The sequence below is a fragment of the Pelodiscus sinensis genome, chromosome 29, assembly GCF_052426305.1.
Source record: "Pelodiscus sinensis isolate ZL-2025 chromosome 29, ASM5242630v1, whole genome shotgun sequence".
NCBI classification, from domain to species: Eukaryota; Metazoa; Chordata; order Testudines; family Trionychidae; genus Pelodiscus; species Pelodiscus sinensis.
The window spans coordinates 7,846,930-7,867,848 of record NC_143080.1 but is presented as its reverse complement, the minus strand read 5'-3'; the positions used below and the strand labels follow the sequence as shown (position 1 = coordinate 7,867,848).

Sequence of the window (20,919 nt, the reverse complement as noted above, 5' to 3'; positions counted from 1 at the left end):
ACACGCACAGCCAGCCACCAAGAACAGCACCTGCCTCAGGCCTCCTGCAGACTCATTGGGTGCCCCTGGAGGTTGCTCTCCTAGGAGGGGATGCTCTGTGTCCACCTTCATCCAGGCCTTGGTTTTCCCCTTCGGAAACCTTCCTGCTCCCTTTTAAAGCCCTAACAGGCAGTGACTCCCCTTGGCCAGCAGGTGTCCCCAGCGCTCCGTGGAGACGGCCTCCCCTGGTTTGCCGTCTCCAGGGCTTCCCCTGGTTTGCCGTCTCCAGGGCCCCAGCAAATAAGGACGCACCACTCGGCTTTGACAAAGCCCTTTTTATTTGTGAGCGGATTGACGCAGGCAGCCGGCACAGGCCTGGCCAGCTCGCCGTGACCGTGCCAGGACAGAGACCGCAGAGAGACACGAGCAGAGCCACGCCACAGCAAACACACACCGAGCGAGGGGTGATGGAGGAGGACACGGGTCGGCCGAGGAGCGGGGCTTTCAGGCTACCAAGTGCTGCCTCACCCCCGGCCTCCTGGAACGTACAGACAATCGGGAAAAGGCACTTCGGGATCAACATGCCTCTGCTGAACCGTGCCACTTAGGCAGCCCTGCGGGGACCCCTAGGAAGTTCAGGCTCCTTGGCGTCTCTGTAGCATGGCACACCAGGGCTCTTGCGGGCAGAGATTAGTTCTTGGCTGAGACACAAAGCTGCCCCCCTCAGTTGCAGGGTTGCTTTTCCCCACTACGTCCAGAGAGGTGTTTAAGGCGACGCTGGGCCCTATTGGGTCATATTACACACCCAGCAACTTCTACACGGCCAGGCCGAAGGGGCCAGTCATCAGCAATACTGGGATCCTAGGAGGGGGCTCCCCCATAGGTCTACAGGCAATAGCGGACGTGTGCATCCCACAGAAAACGAGCCTGTACTGTCCACGTCTCTGGAGAGAGGTAGAAGAGCAGCCCTACATAGAAAACGTGACCAATCCGTATCCACAGCAGCTGTTTCCTGGCATTTGCACCAACGGCGCGTTTCTTACCCAACTAAGGCTCGGGCTGCGCATTCAAATTAAACTCCTCAAGGCAGGAGCCCATAAGGGGACACCCTAGCCCACGGCATGTGCTGAATGGGCCCTACCCCTCCCCGCCCCAGGCTCCGGCTCGGTATGATCGCTTCGGGAACAGGACAGACAGTGGCTGCTGCAATGATCTGGACAGCACAATCCTTCACGTGCCATGGCCCTGGCCAGAGAATGAATCTTTCACCCCCCCTCCCCTCGCCGTGCAAACCAGGGCATCGTTCAGTGCTAGTCATTTAAGAGCCAGTGGTTCTTGGAGGTCAGAACAAGCTGGGTTTCTCCCTGCTTGGCAGAGCTGGGTGGGGGGCAGGGCTACCTGAGAATCACTAGGAGAGGCACCCTCCAGCCCAGAACCCACCCCCCGCCACAGGGCCCGGGCACAAGTAAGTTATCTGGCAGGAAGAGCAGGTGCTGCCTCCCCTGGTGGAATGTGAAATCCTGCACAGGCTAAGGTGGCGAACGGTTCTCTTAATCAGCCAACGCCACCCTCTCCTGTACGGCGCGCAGCCCGCCGACGCCAGCCACCCTGCAGGAGACCAACAGGAGTCGCCGACTCACAGCAGCGGGTTCCCAGTTCCTGGCGTCCATCAGGCAGTGCCCAAGGAGACAGCAGCGGAGGAAAAGTCTCCTCCCAAGGGAGGGCCAAACGTCCTGTTTAAAATCACAGCGGCTCAGGAGAGGAGCCTGAGGCGTGGCTGGCGCTAACTTGCCTTTGCGACGGAAGAGGGGGCCGTCCGGCAACCCCGTCACGGCGGGCGGGGCAGCGTCGCGTTCCCTCGACAGTCCACGTACTGGTAGTTCTCAAAAGACAGCTGCTCCGAGTGGCACAGGTACGAGCAGGTGAGGGTGCCCCTGCAACGCAGAATCCCACCAAGGGCCCCTTTTACTTCCACTCCAAAGAGATCCGAAGGCACCCGCTGGATCTCCCACTGGGAGTCACTCTCAGGAAAAGTGACTCCCCTTTCCCAGCCACACGGACACAGTGCCGGCTTGAGCAATTCTGGCGCCCCGGGCAGCGGGCACGCGATGCAGGCGTGGCCCCGCCCCCCCGGCACGCTGCACCTCTTACAGCTACCATCAGGCATCCCCCATAGGTTGGTGCACCAGGCAGCTGTCCAGCTAGCCCACCCCTTAATCCGGCCCTGCACAGACAATTCTCCTCTCTCCTCCCCGGCTGCTCCAGCCTCTTCGCACCACAGATCCAGGCCGAGCTGCCCAGTTTCACACGTTTGGAAGGGGTTCCCTCAGACGGCTCTAATTTGTAAGGGAGCACGGAAGCGATCCCCCTCACGGATCAGCGGTGTTCTTCTAACAGCCCGTCAAGCTGGGCCCGTTCATTGCTGGCGGGACCTCTACGCCACAAGGGCTGCTCCCACCAAACAAACCGTGTGCACCATCGTCGCGCCAACACAGTGCGACTGCGGCACGCACCCTCCCATGCGGGGCACCCCCGGGCTAACACCGCTGGGAAGTGGCACCATGCAAAAAGCAGCAGCACAGGTCACCTCGGAGTCACCTTCAGCCCTCACCTGAAGCTTTCAGCCTCCTGCGAGCGGCGAAGGTGGCCAGCAGACAGCTGCTGTGGCCGCAGGAGCTGGGACCGCGCACCAGCACCCCTGCAGAGCGCCCCGTCTTAACATTGAGCCCCGCCACCAGGTCTCCATACAGAGGGGACACATGTTTAACAGCTAAGGCAGACGGGCCAAACCATTCTCATCCCAGAAGGTACCACCACAGAGACCTGGACTGGACTGTATGTCTCAGCCATTGGTAAGGGGTTTGTCATCCCTGCTCCGTTGGCAGCCAGACTGGAAACCGCTGTCAATGGCAGGTCACTTTCTGGGTTGTATTACTGGCCAACCCCTTGGCAGGGCTGGATGGGGGAGGCAACGCTTTCTTAGCTTGCCCGGTGTGGGCCTGTCTCACTTTGTTCCATCACACCCTGGTCTCAGCCATCTGGGGTCTTTATTCAAATGCGAAAAAGACCTCAAGCACCTGTCTAAAGCCAGGTCAACGTTGGAGGCGGGGGAAGGTCTGCTTAAGGTACGCCACTCCAGATATGAAAACAACATAGCTGGAGTCGACGTACCTTACGCTGAGCTTAGCGCCATCCCCACAGTGGGAGGTCAACAGGAAAAACGCTCCCATCAACTTCCCTTACTCTTCACAACACGGATGGGGATGCCCTCAGGGTTCAATTGAGCAGGTCTTTACTAGACCTGCTCAATTGAACTCCAGAAGATGGATCACCGGCACATGGATCCTCTAGTAAGCAGAGATGTGACCTGAGTCACTCTGCCCCAACCTGGCGGATGGACAGGATCTACTTTTTGTGACGGGCCAAACTCATTCTCCTCACCACTGCTTGTACCATTCGCCCCAGATGCAGGTATAGCTGTTCCCAGTGCTGGCTGAAACAGTACCACCGTACAAGTCGCCTACCCTCAGGGTTTGCACTGCCCAAGCGCCTGAAAGGCTGAAGTCAAGGGCATGTCCCTCTGCACCAATAACTTGTGTAACATTCACCTTAAAATTCAAATAACTGTTACACACCCATACCAGCAGCTGCAAACCTATCTGGGGAAAAGTGAATTAAAACCTCAAACAGCATCGGGCTCTGAAAACACTAAGGCGAAGGGAAATCCAGATCGCCTCAGTGAGAAACACTGGGGGCAGCACGGATCGCTGGCTCTCAGCAAACACCACTTACTGGATGTGCAGCAGAACGTTGTGGACTTTGATTTTGACCCAGGTGCAGATGTTGCTTAGGAGACAGAAAAGAGAGAAGTCATTTTGCAGCTCAGTGTTTTCATCACACAAGGCCCCTCTGCGCCTCGGAGCGACCTGGGGAGACAGGGCAAGCTCCTCCGAAGTGCTTCTCTGATGAGGCCTACGCTTGGACGGACAGGCTTACTTGGCAAAGCACTTCTTGTACGGACACAGCACACGCTGGCAGGCCTTAGTCCCGCAAGCCTTTAGGTGAAAAAGCTGATTCCATCCATGCCCCCCTCTCCTCCTTGGGCAAGAAAACTAGACTGGCACAAGTGCCATTTTGCATTACATTAAGGGCTTGGCTTTTACCAATGCAGCTCCTTTGGGCAGAGATCTCACACTCACACCCCTATGCAGCAGAAGGTGGCAGAGCAGACCCGACACCCTCCCGACAAGTGCAACAAGCAGAACAAAATGGGAGAATTCACATTCCGGCAACACCCGGCACCTCTCCCGCTTGTGGCTCAAGATGCCTGGGGCAGCAAACTGCTCATCCACAGAGACCGGGGTGGCATAGAACCGCGCACAGGGGGAATAATTAGCATCAGGCATTTCCAAGCCGATGACTCTGCATGGGGCTGGTGGGGGGGGATTCGATTTGAAAGTGACAGTCTTGCCAGTTGCAGGCTGGGAAAACATTTCATACAGAAGAACTGGAAAGGAATAGAAAACGGACCTGCTGGGTTTCGGTCCCACCCCACACAACTCAAAACGGCACCTTCTCAGCGCCACTGCAAGGTCAGACAGAACGGGGCTACGGCCCAAGGGGTACATTTATGCCAGACAGCCCCTGAAGAAACACTGCGGGAAACATGAATGCTACTTGAGAGCCAAGAAAGGAAGTCCCTGGGAAACACTTACTAGGTATTGTTGTCCTGAATATGGCTGGAGACTGTATAATAGATCTGCAAGTAAAACCCAAGAGTTAGCCAGAGACACGCAGGGATTACAGCAGTAACCACAGGGTGGTGCTGAACACAAAACGAGTTACCGATTGTTCCATCAGTTCACACAGTGGAGTTAGAATCATAGAACCACAGAACTGGAAGAGACCTCAGAAGGTCGTCAAGTTCAGCCCCCTGCTCTAGGCAGGACCAATTCCAACTAAATCAACCCGGCCAGGGCTTTGTCAAGCCGAGACTTAAACACCTCTAGGGATGGAGACTCCACTACTTCCCTAGGGAACCCATCCCAGTGCTTCACCACCCTCCTAGTGAAATAGTTTTTCCTAATATCCAACCTGGACCTCTCCCACCACAACTTGAGACCATTGCTCCTTGTTCTGCCATCTGTCACTACTGATGTGAAAGTGTAAACGTGCACACGGGTAACCGACGAGTCTGGGCTCACTGGTTAACACGCATGGTTACACGCGGCCCTCCCCCGCCCCACACTGCTGCCTCTATCAGCAGAGGGGGACAGGTGGCTCTGCAGGAGCCAGTACACGTCGGGAGCTCCGGGGAGCTGCCTTCCCCCAGGAGTAAATTTTCAGCAATTAAACGTTTAACTAAATCAGGGGTGGGGAATCTTAGGCCTGGGGGCTCGCCTGGATCTGGCCCCCAAGGATCAGCATTGGGGAGCCCACGCTGGCCCTCCAACCCCCCTGCAACCCACATGCAGGGCTGGAGTACACAAATCGACAAGCGTGGGCCCCCCTCGGCGCTGATGTGCGAGGGGAATGTGGGGAGGGTCTTTCTCTTTCTCAGTCAGGGGCCTCTCATTTGTGTGCGGCCCCCCTGGCTGATTTTTCAGTGGATCACCCCCGGCCCAAGAAAGGTTCCCCGCCCCGACCTAAATCCATGCATTTTAACAGCCCTCGCTGGAACCAAGCGACAACACGCTAGAACTCGTCAGTTACATGGTACAGCTTTGTCTGCGTGAAACGTCAGCATGTGCTTGGCTGCCTCCCCCGTGGGCTAAGTCCTGTCCTGAGCCTAGCAAGCAACTGGGCTCCTGGAAAGGCAGGAATGGGGAGAAGGAGGTGGGAGGGGAGACTGTGCCCCAGGGCCAGCAGAGAAGGGATCAGACGTCTCACCACTATCTCTCCCCATCCACGCAGGCCAGAAGAGGCCGGCGAGAGGTGGCAGCAGCACCCACCTGCCCGCTGTGCAAAGGGCCGATATTCAGCATGCTCTTCCTGGTGGTTTTCCCTATCACCAGGGACAGGTGTAAGACCTCAATGTCCAGCTGGATGACGGTGACGGGGTAGAAGTTGTTGTTGGTGACGTTCAACATGTTCTAAGGAGAGAGAGAAAGAGAAACTCAACCCGAGGCCCTCGCCCAGTGAGGGTAACGTGCCTGCTGGATTTCCGTGCACCCCTGCAAAGCGCCAGTCCTCAGGGGCGCTTCGCCGGGCCGTGGCAACTGCTTCTTCGGAGCACTGGCCAAGGAAACACCCGAGATCACATATGGGGGCGTGGCTGGCTGTAAGTTCGAGGAGCATCCTTCCTCACCGGCCCCAGTGCTGCTCTGGGGATCGCATGCCCCCGGCGCCCCCTCCCTGCGCTGCACGTTCCTGGCTGGGCTGGAAGCAGAACGATGGGACACACGGCGACAAACAGCTCCCCATTTGTCACTCAGCCAGCGCCCTGCGGCACCGCCTGCCCCATCACACACACCGGGCCTGGTTCCTGCCGGGCCAGGCCTGCTTTGCCAACTAGCTCGCTCCTGACCCAGTGCGCTATCCCCAAGGCTTAGAAGTGAGCCGAGCTATGGACTGATGATGAGATATGAGCTTGGGTATGGGGGGGAGGGGAGAGACAATACTTTCCCCAATGGCCAGGCATGATCCTGCCCACGCTCCCCCTCCCCCCCAAACACCCTGGGATAGTGCGCCCTCCCCATGCTCCGGTGCCAGGGAGACTGGGGCTGCAAGTCACCCGCCTTCTCCATACTCCAAGTCTGGGGAGGCCGGGGCCACACGCCGCCAGCCCATCCCACAGTGCTCCAGGGTCAAGGAGGCTCCCGTTGGGGGGTTGAAGGCTTGCCCTGGGGGGGAATGCCCTGGCTCCCGTGGGGGGCGGGGCCTCAGGCAGAGGGGCGGGGCTGAGGGCTCGCCTTCCCCAGCCCTACGTTCTCCCACCGCCCATGGATATGAGCCAAGAAGGGAGACGAGGCAGCGATCGCCCCTCCCCCAGCTCCACGTCACCCACCGTGGCCAGCCACGCACCCACCGTCATGTTGAGGTTGATGGTGGCCGTGGTGAAATTGAAGGCGATGGAGGAGGCGTTCAGCCCTGCTGGCTGCACAGCCACAGAGCGCGGGAAGAGGAAGAATATGATGAGCGAGGACGTCAGCAGGCAGATGGTCACCGCAAGGCACACGTACAGCTTCCTGCAAGACAGCATCCCGGGAGCATCAGCCCCTCGGCCCAGCACTGCCCACAGCCCTCGACAGGACAGATGGGCCTGGGGAGGGGCGAGCGCCAGCCCGCACGCAGCGAGCCCCACGCCGAGAGGGACCTGGCAGCGTATCCAGGGGCAGCACGTTCACCTTGGGGCCAGAAGTCGGACCCCGAAACATGCCGCTTGCCACTCTGCAAGTCAGCAGCCCCGCTCGGCCCCTTTCCAAGAGTCCCGGCCCCGGCACGTGCAAGGCGGAACACGGAGCCTCCATCACGGCACGACGGGTGCGGCCGGCCAGCCCGGGGCCGGTCAGGGAAGGCAGAGGGGAAAAGTCATTTTACTGCCATGTTCACGGGCTCTGATGAAGTCTTGTCCCTGCACTTAGTGCACAAAGTGATGCACGGCCTAGGGTGAAGTGCTTCCTTATTCGGGGACCACCAGTGCAACATGGGCTGGGGCCGCAAGCGGGCTGGCTTGGATCCCTTCAAGCAGGGATCTCCAACCTTGTTCAACACTTTTTGAATTTAAGTCAGCCCAGGATCTACCACAAACCAAAGTAGCATCCCCCCCCCCTCCACTTCTCTGAGGCCCTGCCCTCCTTACTCTGTGAAGATAGGGTACAGGGAGGGGGCAGTGACATCAGCGCCCCCTGCCTCTGTTTCCCCAGCCATGCGCAACAAGCAGGAGGCTCCTAGGGGGCAGCTCTGGGCAGGAGCAGTAGGGCAGAGGATGCAGGGGCAATGGAAGTGCCAGCACTTGATAGCTTCCAGGCCAAACCAGTCAGGATCACCTGTCAGAGGCTCCAAGATCTACCGGTAGATCCAGATCGACTGGTTGGTGACCACTGCTTTAAAGGCATGGGACTAACCTTAGAGAGGCATCTCTCTCCCCAGCGGTGAACCCTTCCCCCGAACCCTTCCCCCCCCCACCACTTTGCACATCAGTACAGACACATGGGGACTGAGTGGGAAGGCCAAAACCATGCCTCTCTCACCCTCTGTCTTCTGCCCCACTCCTCTGCTTTGTGACCAAGTTGATCCCGCAGCTGCTGTTGTCTCTGTGCGTCAAGTGGCACTTTATAGACCAACAGATTTATTGGAGCATAAGCTTTCGTGGGCAAAGACCCGCTTTGTCAGATGCATCAGAAGTCTTTGCCCACGAAAGCTTATGCTCCAGTAAATCTGTTCGTTTATTAGGTGCCACAGGACTCCTTGTTGTTTATGCAGATTCAGACGAACACGGCTCCCCCTCGGATACTTGTGTGTTAAGTGTTGCTTCTCTCCTGTAGGCCAAGTTCTTCCCCACTCAAAATAAAGCAACAGGCCCTCCTGCCGCTAGAAGCGCCAATCAGGCAACCAAACGCCCCGCCAGGAGTCACACCCCTGCAGCTTGGGGCCCAATGAGCAATTGTGGGTGAACCCCTGCAAACAGATTCCCACCGCGCACTCCAGCAGCACCCCTAAAACCCAGCAAGGGTTGTAAAAGAAGAGGGGAGAAACTGGACTTTACGTTCGCCGGGGCTTCAGCCGCTGGTCACCGTATGGAATCAGAGCCACCAGCTGCTTCTCTTGCTCTGGAAGACAGAAGAGAAGAGGCGCAGATCAGAAGAGGGGCACGGCCCTGGGGGTGGGAGTGAACCGGGCACATCCGGCTGCGCAGCGCCACCCCACCGTTTGGGGTCTATCCGTGTTCTCGCTACCAACGCTGTACCACTCAGAGGCACGCAGCAATGCTGACGCTCACACAGCGCTTGCTAGTTTCCACCTTGCATCGAGAGCTTTGCTGACTGAGGGCTGGACGGATACTTTCCAACAGCCCAGGTGTGGCGCTTCCCCCCACGCTGCCTGAAATTGGCCTACGGATCCAAATCGGCACAACTCGAAGATGCTTTGGACAAAACACCTCCTAGCAATTCTAATGTCACCATCTGCTGGGGCTGTAGCTCTTCTTCTGGTGCATGCCTCATTTTTGGAGGTGAAGTTAGAAATATGGAGCATGGAATGATTTGTGGTTTTGAATCAGAGCTGGAAGAGACCTCAGGAGGTCAAGTCCAGCCCAATCCCAACTAAATCATCCCAGCCAGGGCTTTGTCAAGCCGGGACTCAAACACCTCTAGGGATGGAGATTCCACCCCCTCCCTAGGGAACCCATCCCAGCGCTTCCCCACCCTCCTAGTGAAATAGTTTTTCCTAATATCCCACCTAGACCTCCCACACTGTAATTTGAGCCCATTGCTCCTTGTTCTGCCATCCATCACTACTGAGAACAGCCTCTCTCCATCCTCTTTGGAACCTCCCTTCAGGAAGTTGAAGGCTGCTCTCAAATCCCCCCTCGCTCTTCTCTTCTGCAGAGAAAACAAACCCAAATCCCTCAGCCTCTCCTCATAGGTCATGTGTTCCATCCCCTCATCATTTTGGTTGCCCTCCCCTGGACCCTCTCCAATGCGTCCACATCCTTTTTATAGTGGGGGCCCCAGAACTGGACACAATACTCCAGATGTGGCCTCCCCAGAGCTGAATAAAGGGGAATAATCACTTCTCTGGATCTGCTGGCAATGCTCCTCCTAATGCACCCTAATACGCCATTAGCCTTCTTGGCTACAAGGGCACACTCTTGACTCATCTCCAGCTTCTCATCCACTGGAATCCCCAGTTCCTTTTCCGCAGAACTGCTACTTAGCCAGTCGGTCCCCAGCCTGTAACAATGCTTGGGGATTCTTCCGTCCCAAGTGCAGGACTCTACACATGTCCTTGTTGAACCTCATCAGTTTTCTTTTGGCCCAATCCTCTAATCTGTCTAGGTCACTCTGGACCCTATCCCTGCCCTCCAGCGTATCTTCCTCTCCCAAGGTATCTGCCTCTCACGTCCAATCCATCAAAGTGGTTTCCAGTGCTCAGACGTCTCAGGGGGCATCTATACTGCACCGTTTTAGGAAGAGGGTGTGTGTGGATGCTCCACAGCTGCTATGTCAAAATAGCTCCTCCCCGGGGCTATTCTCAATGCATTCCTCCCCAGTGCCTCCTGGGCCTCTAACTCGAGGTAGCGGGTCCACATTAAGGGAGCCTGCCTCGGACTAATTTTAAGGCTTCTCTGCAGCATGGACACTCTATTTCGAAATAAGCTTTTCTGGACGATCTCTTCCAGACTAGCTTATTCCGAAAGAAGCTTGCAGTGTAGACGTATCCTCAGCGACTAGGTGATCAGCTTAACGACTTGGTAACAGCCTGGTTTTGTCTCTTATGGTTGAGAAGTGGTTGACCCTAGAAAGATGTGACCAAATCAACTCATGCTAGTTTAACCAGGAATTTTTCCAGGGGGGATGGAGAACAAAGAATTCCTGCCAGCGCTGTGCCTTGCCTGGGGGAGACCAGGAGACCTGGCTCAGCAGGCCAGGGTGGTGAGGAGCCCCCGAGCACAAGAAGATGAGTGTTAGTGGCTTTATCAGCCCCCTGGGAAACAACCCCGAGAGGTCTTCTGTGACCGCCCTCCGTCACACTCAGATTCACGCAAGACGGAGCCGACTGCGGGCTGCCTTGTTATTCCTGAGATGGAGGTTGCAGGTCTCAGCATGCAATGCTCCATCAGGAGGGGTGTTCCACAGAGCGTGCCGCTGAAGGAGAAGCAACAAGCAGAGAGGTCTGTTTCTGCCTGGAAGCGACGGAGGAAGCACCTACCTCTGGGGATCCTTCCAGTTCCCTGGCACGTTGGGCAGGTGATGCAGCCTCGACTCCCCGCACAGGGCACGCAGGAGGCAGACGAGTCTCCCCCATTGATGGTGCCATAATTGGCGACTTCCTCCTCGCCAGCCGATTTCTTGTGCAGACTCGATTTCCCATCCCTCTCCTTCGGGTCGGAGACCTTCCAGAACTGGGAAAACGTTTCCCCCATAGCTGGAAGAGAATTCTTCACTAGGCCTCCAGAACAAAAACATTCCCGGAAGACATCTCTTCACTGAGCAATCCTGCTAACGCTTGTGTTTTTAAAATGCAAACACTGAAACAGCTGGGGCGGGGGGGGGGGGGGGGGGGTGTAACTTCCTAAAGCCCCACCCCTTAGAATCCTAGGGCTGGAAGAGACCTCAGGAGGTCATCAAGTCCAGCCCCCTGCCCAAGGCAGGACCAACCCCAACTTAATCATCCCAGCCAGGGCTTTGTCAAGCCGAGACTTAAAAACCTCTAGGGATGGAGATTCCACCACCTCCCTAGAGAGCCCATCCCAGTGCTTCCCCACCCTCCTAGTGAAATGGTTTTTCCTAATATCCCACCTAGACCTCCCTCACTGTCATGGGAATGTCTCAGAATCCCACTTTCAATTTAAAAATACAGACAGTCCGTTTCTTTTTTTATAGCCCTAATGGTTACAGGGAAAAACTTGACTTGAGCACGAACTACCAGCTACAAAACCAGAACAAACATAAAAAAGAACCTAATGTGTTTTGTTTTTTCCAGTCTCATGAACTTTGAGAGTCTAAGTCCTGAATTTTTGCATTCTTAAGGGTGGCAACACCGTAAGTCTGCAAATAACAATTCACAGGGTTTTTTTTTGTATGGCAGATCACACATCCTGGGGGGTAGCAAGAGTATTGTGCGCACACACAGGTGCTCACTATCGAATGCTCCAACCCCTCACTGAATTTAATCGTACTAAATTGCTTCATTCAGATCAGATTGGTGTTTGGCGCTCTCCTTAATTTATGCCAAAATGACTTCTCGGACTAGCCCAGGGCAATCGGAAACTCACAAATCAGCTCTTGTAATGAGCCCACCGCCAGGCTTATAATTAAAAAGAGAGCTTGCGACCAAAGACGACAAATAGCAGAAGTGAAAACAATTTCTACCACCGGACCCAGGGCACACAGCTTCCGCCGTGAGCTCATCATCTGCCAGCAGATCTCATCATCATCTCCCTAATCTAGGCAGGCTTGCTTTAAGGACCAACAGACGGGCTTCCTCTCAACAGGACGGGCCTGATGGACAACTAATTGCATTCCCCAGCAGGTCAACAGGCTGGACATAAAGAACCCCGCCTGGTCCTTGCTTGCAGCATCCGCGGGGGAAAAGAACTTAGGGATGGAGAGCAGTGCCCCCACACACAGCCCGGCCTCTCCTTTATTTCCTGGACCACAAAGACCAGCAGCAGAGTCTCAGCCAGCTCGGAAGCTGCTTTTCTTTAGCAGGTGGTGGCAAGCAGCAGTTCCCGGGTGACAAAGGACACCTTTGGACTGGACACAGGAGGGAAAACAGTCTCTGGAGCACCCCGCAAAGGGATCCCCAAACAGTTCCCTGACACCCTATTGGCTGAGTGACTGCCAAGTCACTGCTTCCGATAAGGTTGAGGGAGAGTGCCGAACCCTTTTGCAATCCCGCAGCTTGGAAGGCGGCAGGGAGAACATGGGCACCGAGGCTGGAAAGATTCCAGTGACTCTGCCATCTTTGGTCCCAGGGTTGGCTGCTAAGGACCTGCGCACAGATGTGGTTGCCTCATGTCAAGAGAGATCTCTTGGCTTTGGAAAAGGTTCCGAAAAGGGCAACAAAAGTGATGAGGGGTTTGGAACGGGTCTCATGTGACGAGAGATTAAAAAGACTGGGACTTTCCAGCTTAGAAAAGAGGAGACCAAGGGCTCTGTAAAATCAAGTCCGGTGTGGAAAAAGTGAATAAGGAAAAGTTTTCCCACAATATAAGAACTAGGGGTCACCAACTGAAATGAATAGGTAGCAGGTTTGAAACAAACAAAAGGAAGTTTTTCTTTATGCGGCGCAGTGTCAACCTGTGGAACTCCTTGCCAGAGGATGTTGTGAAGACTACGACTTTAACAGGGTTAAGAAAAGAGCTAGATAGATTTGTGGAGGTTAGGTCCATCTGTGACTATTAGCCAGGTTGGGCAGGAATGGTATCCCTAGCCTCTGTTTGTCTGAAAATGGATGACAAGAGAGGAATCACGTGAGGATTACCTGTTGTGTTCCCTCCCTCCGGGCCATCTAGTATTGGCCACTGTTGGCAGACAGGATACAGGGCTAGATGGATCTTTGGTCTGACCCAGTATGGCCATTCTTTTGACCAGTCCCCTGGCTCTGCAGCTCCCTAGGGAGAGCTAGGCAGGTTTCTCGGATGTCACAGCAGCACGACCCCCATCTGCCAACAACAATTACTACCTGAGCCATCCCACCCCAGGCAGGAGCCCCAGGGCTCAGCTTTCAGCCCCTGCCCAGGGGCCCAGTGTAACATGAAAATGGGCTCATGACTCCCAACTTCCAAGACTGTGCCGGCAAGTTCGCTCTCAGCCTCTTTCCCTAGTAATACGTGTGCATTGTTGGCCTGTTACAGAAATAAAAAACGAGGAGAAGGAGGAATTAAAGGGGTGGGTTTTCGAGGGGCTGGAAGACACCTGCTGATGTCAAGGGCCTTAAGATGAACCCTTTCCTTTGCTGATTTGCAGTACAGTGGGAAAACAGCTCTTAGCTAGGACTCATTCCCAGTATAAAATCAAAATCTTTCTTTTAGATGCCTCTCCACCACCACGGGAGAGGGCTTGGGCTGGTGGGGTACAGAAGGTAGAAAAAGGGGGTGTAATAATGTACGCAAGTAATCTGGGTGCAGGGAAGATGACTAACTACAATAAAACTCCAATAGTCCGGCATCCAATAGTCCAGCACTTCTGATAGTCCGGCAAGAGCCTAGTGAGTGAGCTTCGGCAAAAAATGAGTCACAAGGTAACAGCGGAAGCAGCTGAACTGAGCAAAAAGGGTAAAAAAGGCTTAAAAAATGAAAACATTACAGTATACTGCATACAGTATGTACAATAAAAGGGGTTAAGAACACTTTATATACAGTATATAACGTATATGGGGTGTGTGTGTGTGTATGTGTATATATATACACATATACATATATACACACACACACACCACACACACACACACCCATCTTATAGCACCTCCTGATAGTCCGGCATATTTGATAATCCGGCACCACCTAGGTCCCATAGGTTCCGGATTATTGGAAGTCTACTGTATTAGTGTTTATACAGCACCATGTGTTTGTGTAGCACTTTACAGACAAGAAAAGGGCAACTCCTTGATCCAAGAACAGAACATATTTGAAGGACGGTGGTGGAAGATGATAAACAAGTATTACTTCAAAAGGCCCAAAGCACTGTCAGCCTGCATGCAAATGCTAGGCCAAAAGGGGCAAGGTGGCTTTGCTTGGCAAAAGCAACACCCTGGGTTGGAGGGGTAGTGAAGGCAGCTATAAAAAAAAATTAAAATATATTAAAGGGAAGAAAGGGGAAGCAGCCGGTAATGTATGTAACTGGAACTAAGGAGCTGCAGAAAATCAAATAGGGAAGCAAAGGGACACACGCAAGAATTTATGGCCAGCGGCGTTAAAGAAGTTTTAAAAAAATATACTAGCAAAAAGAATCCTGAAAATGGGATTGGTTCACTGCTAGATGGAAACAGTAAAACTATCAATCATGACAGAGAAAAGACAGACGTGTTCATTAAATATTTCTGTTCTGTATTGGGCGGGGGAAGGTGGAGGCAAATGGCGCATCTCTTACTAGCGTGACGACAACACACTTTTCATTCCACTATGATGTTAAACAGAATCCACCCAAGTCAGAGAGTTTGCTGCCAGCTGGTTCAGATGACTTACACCTACGCGGTTTAAAAGAGCGGCTCAGCCCTCCGGACTATTCATGATGATTTTCACAGAGTCTTGGAGAAGGATATTACACGGCGTTATCTGGCCAATCGTCTAGTCGATGCCATTTGTATCGACTACACAATTAGTAGACAAGCGGCTGCTCTGCAGAGCTGCGGTGGGAGGGTAGCTCCCGGAGCTGGGACTGAGTAGCACCGGCTCCGGCAGCCACCCATGCTGCAGCTCTGCATTTTCAATGTAGTAAGACCGCCGGGCTCTCTCTGCAGTTAAAATGCTGAGGCGCAGCCTCCCGGACCAGCACGAGCAGGGACTATCTGGTCCTGGCTTGCACAGAGTCTAGCAGCCCCTGTTAGTGGCAGCAAGGGCTAGCAGCTGTGGACAGGGGCTGCTTGGTGGCAGCAGCCCCTCTCCACAGGGAAGCCCAACTCCCCCGTAAGATTCCTGCGGACAGGGGCTACTGCTGGAGCATCCTCCCCTATCCCCTGCTTCTTCTGACAGAGGCAGCGGAGGCGGCCGAGGAGGCAACCGGAGACAGTGCTGGGGGGAAACTGGTTCCCCCCCAGCACTGGCTCCTGTACCCCCACTGCCTCGCATAAAAAGAGGCAGCAGGGTGGTGGGGAAAGCAAGGAGTCGAGTACTCCACTCGACTACTTGCTAACACCCCTAGTCTTGGAGCGGTGGGAAAGTTCCAGGAGACTGGAAGAAAGCTCAGGATGTGCCACTTTTTAAAACCAGTCCATGGGATGATTCGGGTAATTACATGCACCCCGAAAAGAGAATGGAGCTGCTGTATTGGAACTCAATTCATAAAGATTTAAAGGAGGGGTATGTAATCAATGCCAGTCACTATGACCAGATCTAGTTTCTAGAAATCGAATCTAACTTTGATACCTTGTTCAATGAGATTAGAAGTTTGGTAGATAAAAGCTGACAACATACTGAGATTTGTGTAAGGTGTTTGGCTTGGCATCATACAGCATGTTGATTTCAGAACTGAAAACAATATAAAAACAACATGGCCCCCCATTACGTGAACTAAAAACTGGTTAACGGATAAGTTTCGAATGGCGACCGTACATGGGGAAGTGCCACCAAGCAGTGCTTTTCCAGAGGGTTTTGGAGGAATCGATTCTTTGCCCTAATCTATTTAACAATTTTATCAATGGCCTGGAAGACGACATAAAATCATCACCGATGAAGTTTGCAGATGACAAAGAAGGAGGCGAGTTGTAAATAATTAAATGGGCAGGTGACTGATTCAAAGCGATTCACATCGCCTGGCCAACTCGGCGAAAGCAAGCTGTGTGTTTTAATAGAGGCAAATGGAAACGTAGCCATCTGGAAACAAAGAGCATAGGCCACTGCAACGGAGTGGGAGACTGGATGCTGGAAAGCAGTACAGGCAGTCCCCGGGTTACGTACAAGATAGGGACTGTAGGTTTGTTCTTAAGTTGAATTTGTATGCAAGTCGGAACTGGTACATATTGTAGGGGAAACTCTAGCCAAGCATTTCTCCAGAGCTCAGTTTTATTCTCCCGCACCTCACTTCCCTCAGTCCTTTATTCTCAAGCTGAGGTGTCTGCTGAGAAAAGCCGCTCCGCGTCTCCCTGGTCTGCTGAGGGGGAAGCAGCTAGTGCGGGGTTGCCTCACCCCGTTTGTAAGTAGGGATCCGATGTAAGTCGGATCCATGTAACCCGGGGACTGCCTGTACTCTGAAAATATTGGAGGGCACTGCTGCTAGATAGTGCATCCAGGTCTGGTTGAGGACCAGACGTTGGTGAATTTATCAAGGACATTGATATCAACTGGAGAGAGTTCAGAGAGCTACAAGAATGAGGAAAGGACTAAAGTGCAGCCTTACAATGAGTCCAGGAGCTCAACACTTAGTGTAACAAAGAGAAAGCCAAGGGGGTCTAGATCACAGTCTAGAAGTTCTGGAAGAGAAATTTGACAAGGTTTCAATCTAGCCAACGTTTAACATGATCCAATAGCTGGAAGTGGTAGCTGAACAAATTCAGACTGGAGATAAGATGCGTGTTATTAGCAGGGAGCGTAATTCACCACTGGAACAATTGACCAAGGTGGGGCGGGTTGGATTTTCCATCACTGACCATTTTTAAATAGAGGCTGGATGATTTTCTACATCTGTTCTAGGAATTATTTTGGCCACGTTGTCTGGCCTTCATTAGACAGGAGATCAGACCAGGGGGTCACAATGGTCCTGTTTGACCTTGGAATCGATGGGTTTCCAGCTGCCAGGAGAGCTGAGGCTAGGCATAGCAGAAGCCCCATAGGAGGCAATACGGCTTCCTCAAGAAGGAGATTGTGCCTGTGTTTGGTGATTTCTGTTCCGTTCTCTCTGTCACATGGGTTTCAATGGGCTGGGCAGCAAAGGGGTTGGAACTACAGGCTGGTTTGGCAACCCAGCGTACCAGTCACACCTCTGCAGTGGCTACTAATCACCCAAGCCATTCGCTTGCCTGGTTAGCAGCCGACCTCTGCCCGTGGTAGCTCACACCAGGCCGGTGCCCTGTTCCACAGCAGTGCTTGTGAGCTGGCACAAGTGGCCAGGAAGGTGCAGGCCCGCTGGGATTTTTCAAGCGCAGCTCTTTTCTGTGTGACATGTTTCCTGTTGGCAGGGCTCATCAGTTTCAGTTTTCAAGCAGGGCCATGCCATCCCTCCCTACCCCTTCCCCTCTCAGCCCATAGGGAAGAGGTGGATTTACCTCCCAGCTGGCTCTGTGCATGGGGAACAGGGCACCAGGGTATTGGAGGCAGGAGGAACCTGTACAAAGGGACCAAGTTACACATATTGGGGAGGAGGTGGAGGAAAAAAGTCCCCCATGGCTGGATCTTAGCGCAGGGCTGGGCCTGTAGGTAGTAGGGAGCTAGAGAGATATGTATTGGGGGGCAGTGCTGGAACCCCCTTAGAGGGCAGGGCCCCGGCTGGCTGTGCCCTGGGGCAGGGTACATGTAACATGGGGTGTTGTCAGGCAAAGGGGTCCCCCTCAAAAGGCAGGGTCTGCCAGCTGGCTGTGCCCAGGGTAGTACATGTAGCAGGGGGCACTGTTGGGTGAAGGGGTCTCCCCTCAGGGGAGGGCTCCAGCTGGACATACCCTGGGGCAGGGTACGTGTAATGGGGGGTGAGGTCCTGAGGGAAGGGTTCCCCCTCACAAGGCCCCAGCTGACTGTACATGTACAGGGGGTACATGTAACAGGGGGCAGGGAATGGGGTCACCCTCACAGGACAGGCTCTGGGCTGGCTGTGCTGGGGGGGGGGGGGGGTAGGGAGAATACATGTAACGGGGGCAGTCTGGGAGAAGGACCCCCCAGCAGGCTGTACCTGGGGGGGGTTACATATAACGGGGAGCAGCGCTGGGTGAAGGCCCCCCCCACGCTGGGCAGAGTCCGGGTTGGTTGTGCCTGAGGAGTACATATAATGGGGAGCAGCGCGGGGTGAAGGGCCCCCCTCGCTGGGCAGGGTCCTGGCTGGGTGTGCGGGGGGGTACATATAATGGGGAGCAGCGCGGGGTGAAGGGCCCCCCCTCACTGGGCAGGATCCTGGCTGGGTGTGCTGGGGGTGTACATATAACGGGGAGCAGCACGGAGTGAAGGGCCCCCCCTCGCTGGGCAGGGTCCTGGCTGGGTGTGCCGGGGGGTACATATAACGGGGAGCAGCGCGGGGTGAAGGGCCCCCCTCGCTGGGCAGGGTCCTGGCTGGGTGTGCGGGGGGGGTACATATAACGGGGAGCAGCGCTGGGTGAAGGGCCCCCCTCGCTGGGCAGGGTCCTGGCTGGGTGTGCGGGGGGGTACATATAACGGGGAGCAGCGCGGGGTGAAGGGCCCCCCTCGCTGGGCAGGGTCCTGGCTGGGTGTGCGGGGGGGTACATATAACGGGGAGCAGCGCTGGGTGAAGGGCCCCCCCTCGCTGGGCAGGGTCCTGGCTGGGTGTGCGGGGGGGTACATATAACGGGGAGCAGCGCGGGGTGAAGGGCCCCCCTCGCTGGGCAGGGTCCTGGCTGGGTGTGCCGGGGGGTACATATAACGGGGAGCAGCGCGGGGTGAAGGGCCCCCCTCGCTGGGCAGGGTCCTGGCTGGGTGTGCGGGGGGGTACATATAACGGGGAGCAGCGCGGGGCGAAGGGCCCCCCCTCGCTGGGCAGGGTCCTGGCTGGGCGTGCCGGGGGGGTACATATAACGGGGAGCAGCGCGGGGTGAAGGGCCCCCCCTCGCTGGGCAGGGTCCTGGCTGGGTGTGCGGGGGGGGGGTACATATAACGGGGAGCAGCGCGGGGCGAAGGGCCCCCCTCGCTGGGCAGGGTCCTGGCTGGGTGTGCGGGGGGGGGTACATATAACGGGGAGCAGTGCGGGGCGAAGGGCCCCCCTTGCTGGGCAGCTCGCGGCTGACTCCCCGGGGGGGGGGGGACACGTGCAATGGGGGAGGCGGCGGGCAATGGCCGGGGCGCTCCCCCCCGGGAGCCAGAGCCTGCCCCGGCCCCGCTCTCTTACCCGGCGGCGGCTCCTCCGGGCCCTCAGCGGCTGCAGCCGAGCCAGCCCCTGGGGCTGCGCAAAGCGGAACCAAAAGCGCCTCCAGGCGGGGGCGGGGCCGAGCCAGCCCCTCCCCGCGCTGCCCGGCCCCGCCGGCAGGTGTAGCCCCCGCCCCGCCCCCCAGGAAAGAAACAGTGCCCGGACGGGGGCGTTCACGGCACAAACCCACCGCGGGCCCGGCCCCTTCGCTTTCCTCCCCAGCCTCTGTGAACACAGGGCATTCTTTTTTGAACCCTGATACAGTATTGGCCTGAATCACAACATCCCGTGGCAGGGAGTTCCACTGGTTGACAGTCAGGGTGCTGAAAGCCATTCACCCCAACTGTTTATAATGGAAAATCCTTCTCTAGCATGCAGGTCAGCACCCCTCTTTTCCAGCACCCTTAGCCCCTGCATTTAAGCATCCTTTGGAATCCAATCCCCACCCTGGGAATTCACACAGCAATTGAACAGAGCAACTCTACAGCCTCTCTCAGCCCACTCTAGGGTTTCAGAAGTTTCCTTGCACTTGTGAGCCACTTCCCAGTGTACCAAGCGGGCTTTTCGGAAGTGGAAATACATTTCTGAGGTTGGTGCTGGGGAGCAGAAGCAGGTAAGTGTGCCACGGTTTCTTCTGCACTCCTTCAGCAATACTGGGGGTGGTTTTGTGCAGGCATAGAGCAAACTTATGGTCTTGTCAGTCCACCCACCCCTAGTGACCAAACTGTGCCCTTTAACAGAAAAGAGATAAATTCTGTATCGAGGCCTTTATGAAGTTTTAATGATGATTTAATAGTGAAATTATCAACCCTTGCCAATTTTGAGCAGGCTGCACAAAAATGTCACTGATCGTAGCATCATACAAAATTGATGGCACCTGAGAAAGATGGCTGATTCAGGCAAGATGAAACTGTAATTAAGTGAAAAGGGACAATACAAATGGATTTTACCTGTCAGTGTTACATAAACAGGGCAGAGTATGTCAGCAGAAGGGTTCCATCCTATAATATAGTCCAGCAGGCAGTGCTACAGTTATATTGTAGCCACAATCACATTCACTACAGTGATGTTTAGCATTGTGTACTCAAGACTTTTACTTAATGCCCCAGTGTAGATCCGGCACTATTACTGTAGAGAATCGGAGAGGGTAGAATTAGCTAAAAGCATCCAGTTTATTGTTTTTCAACAGCACTGCCTTCAGCTCTGGAATTACAGTAATTCCTCATTTAACACATGCCCACCTAACACATTTTTTAATAGCACGATTTTTTTTTAGGGAACTTTTTTGAATTACACAACCATCCCTGGAATAACACGATTTCCCCAGCTGGTCCGTTGCAACTTCCTCCCTGCAAACCGGTGGAGGGGTTCCTGCTCGCCACACCGTTCCCCAGCAACCCCCACCTCGCCGGATGCAGTGTGGGTCCCAGCCGACCAGTCACAGGGGCATTCTCCCAGCCCAATCCCCCTCTCCTCTCCTCCCCTTCCCCACAGCTAAACACCTCAATTCCCTGCTGTAACCCAGTCCCCTTTCTCCCCCAACCTTGTGTCCTTG

At 55.0% G+C, this 20,919-nt stretch overlaps 1 protein-coding gene across 2 annotated transcripts; it reads right to left on the bottom strand.

Annotated features, from left to right (window-relative positions):
• Nucleotides 1–299: 299 nt before the first annotated feature.
• TMEM106A (transmembrane protein 106A) lies at nucleotides 300–19,499 on the bottom strand. Of its 2 annotated transcripts, XM_075911353.2 has the most exons (9): nucleotides 19,347–19,443; nucleotides 17,566–17,624; nucleotides 10,852–11,067; nucleotides 8,687–8,750; nucleotides 7,007–7,166; nucleotides 5,931–6,071; nucleotides 4,695–4,738; nucleotides 3,772–3,825; nucleotides 300–1,913 (listed from the first exon to the last, which is right to left on the bottom strand). In XM_075911353.2, exons 3-9 carry the CDS (start codon nucleotides 11,063–11,065, stop codon nucleotides 1,808–1,810), a joined length of 783 nt encoding a protein of 260 aa, XP_075767468.2. In that variant the 5' UTR covers nucleotides 11,066–11,067; nucleotides 17,566–17,624; nucleotides 19,347–19,443; the 3' UTR covers nucleotides 300–1,807. The 2 variants fall into 2 exon arrangements, with proteins under 2 accessions (XP_075767468.2, XP_075767469.2); XM_075911354.2 differs by lacking the exon at nucleotides 17,566–17,624 and having other exon boundaries at nucleotides 19,347–19,499.
• Nucleotides 19,500–20,919: the final 1,420 nt, after the last annotated feature.

Bases quoted from the DNA above. Each gene is read 5' to 3' on its own strand.
- TMEM106A (XM_075911354.2), bottom strand. From the start codon at position 11,065: ATGGGGGAAACGTTTTCCCAGTTCTGGAAGGTCTCCGACCCGAAGGAG. The intron at 8,751-10,851 runs GTAGGTGCTTCC...TCTGTCTTCCAG, and splicing joins AACTGGAAGGATCCCCAGAG to AGCAAGAGAAGCAGCTGGTG. The intron at 3,826-4,694 runs GTAAGTGTTTCC...CTGTCTCCTAAG, and splicing joins ATTCAGGACAACAATACCTA to CAACATCTGCACCTGGGTCA.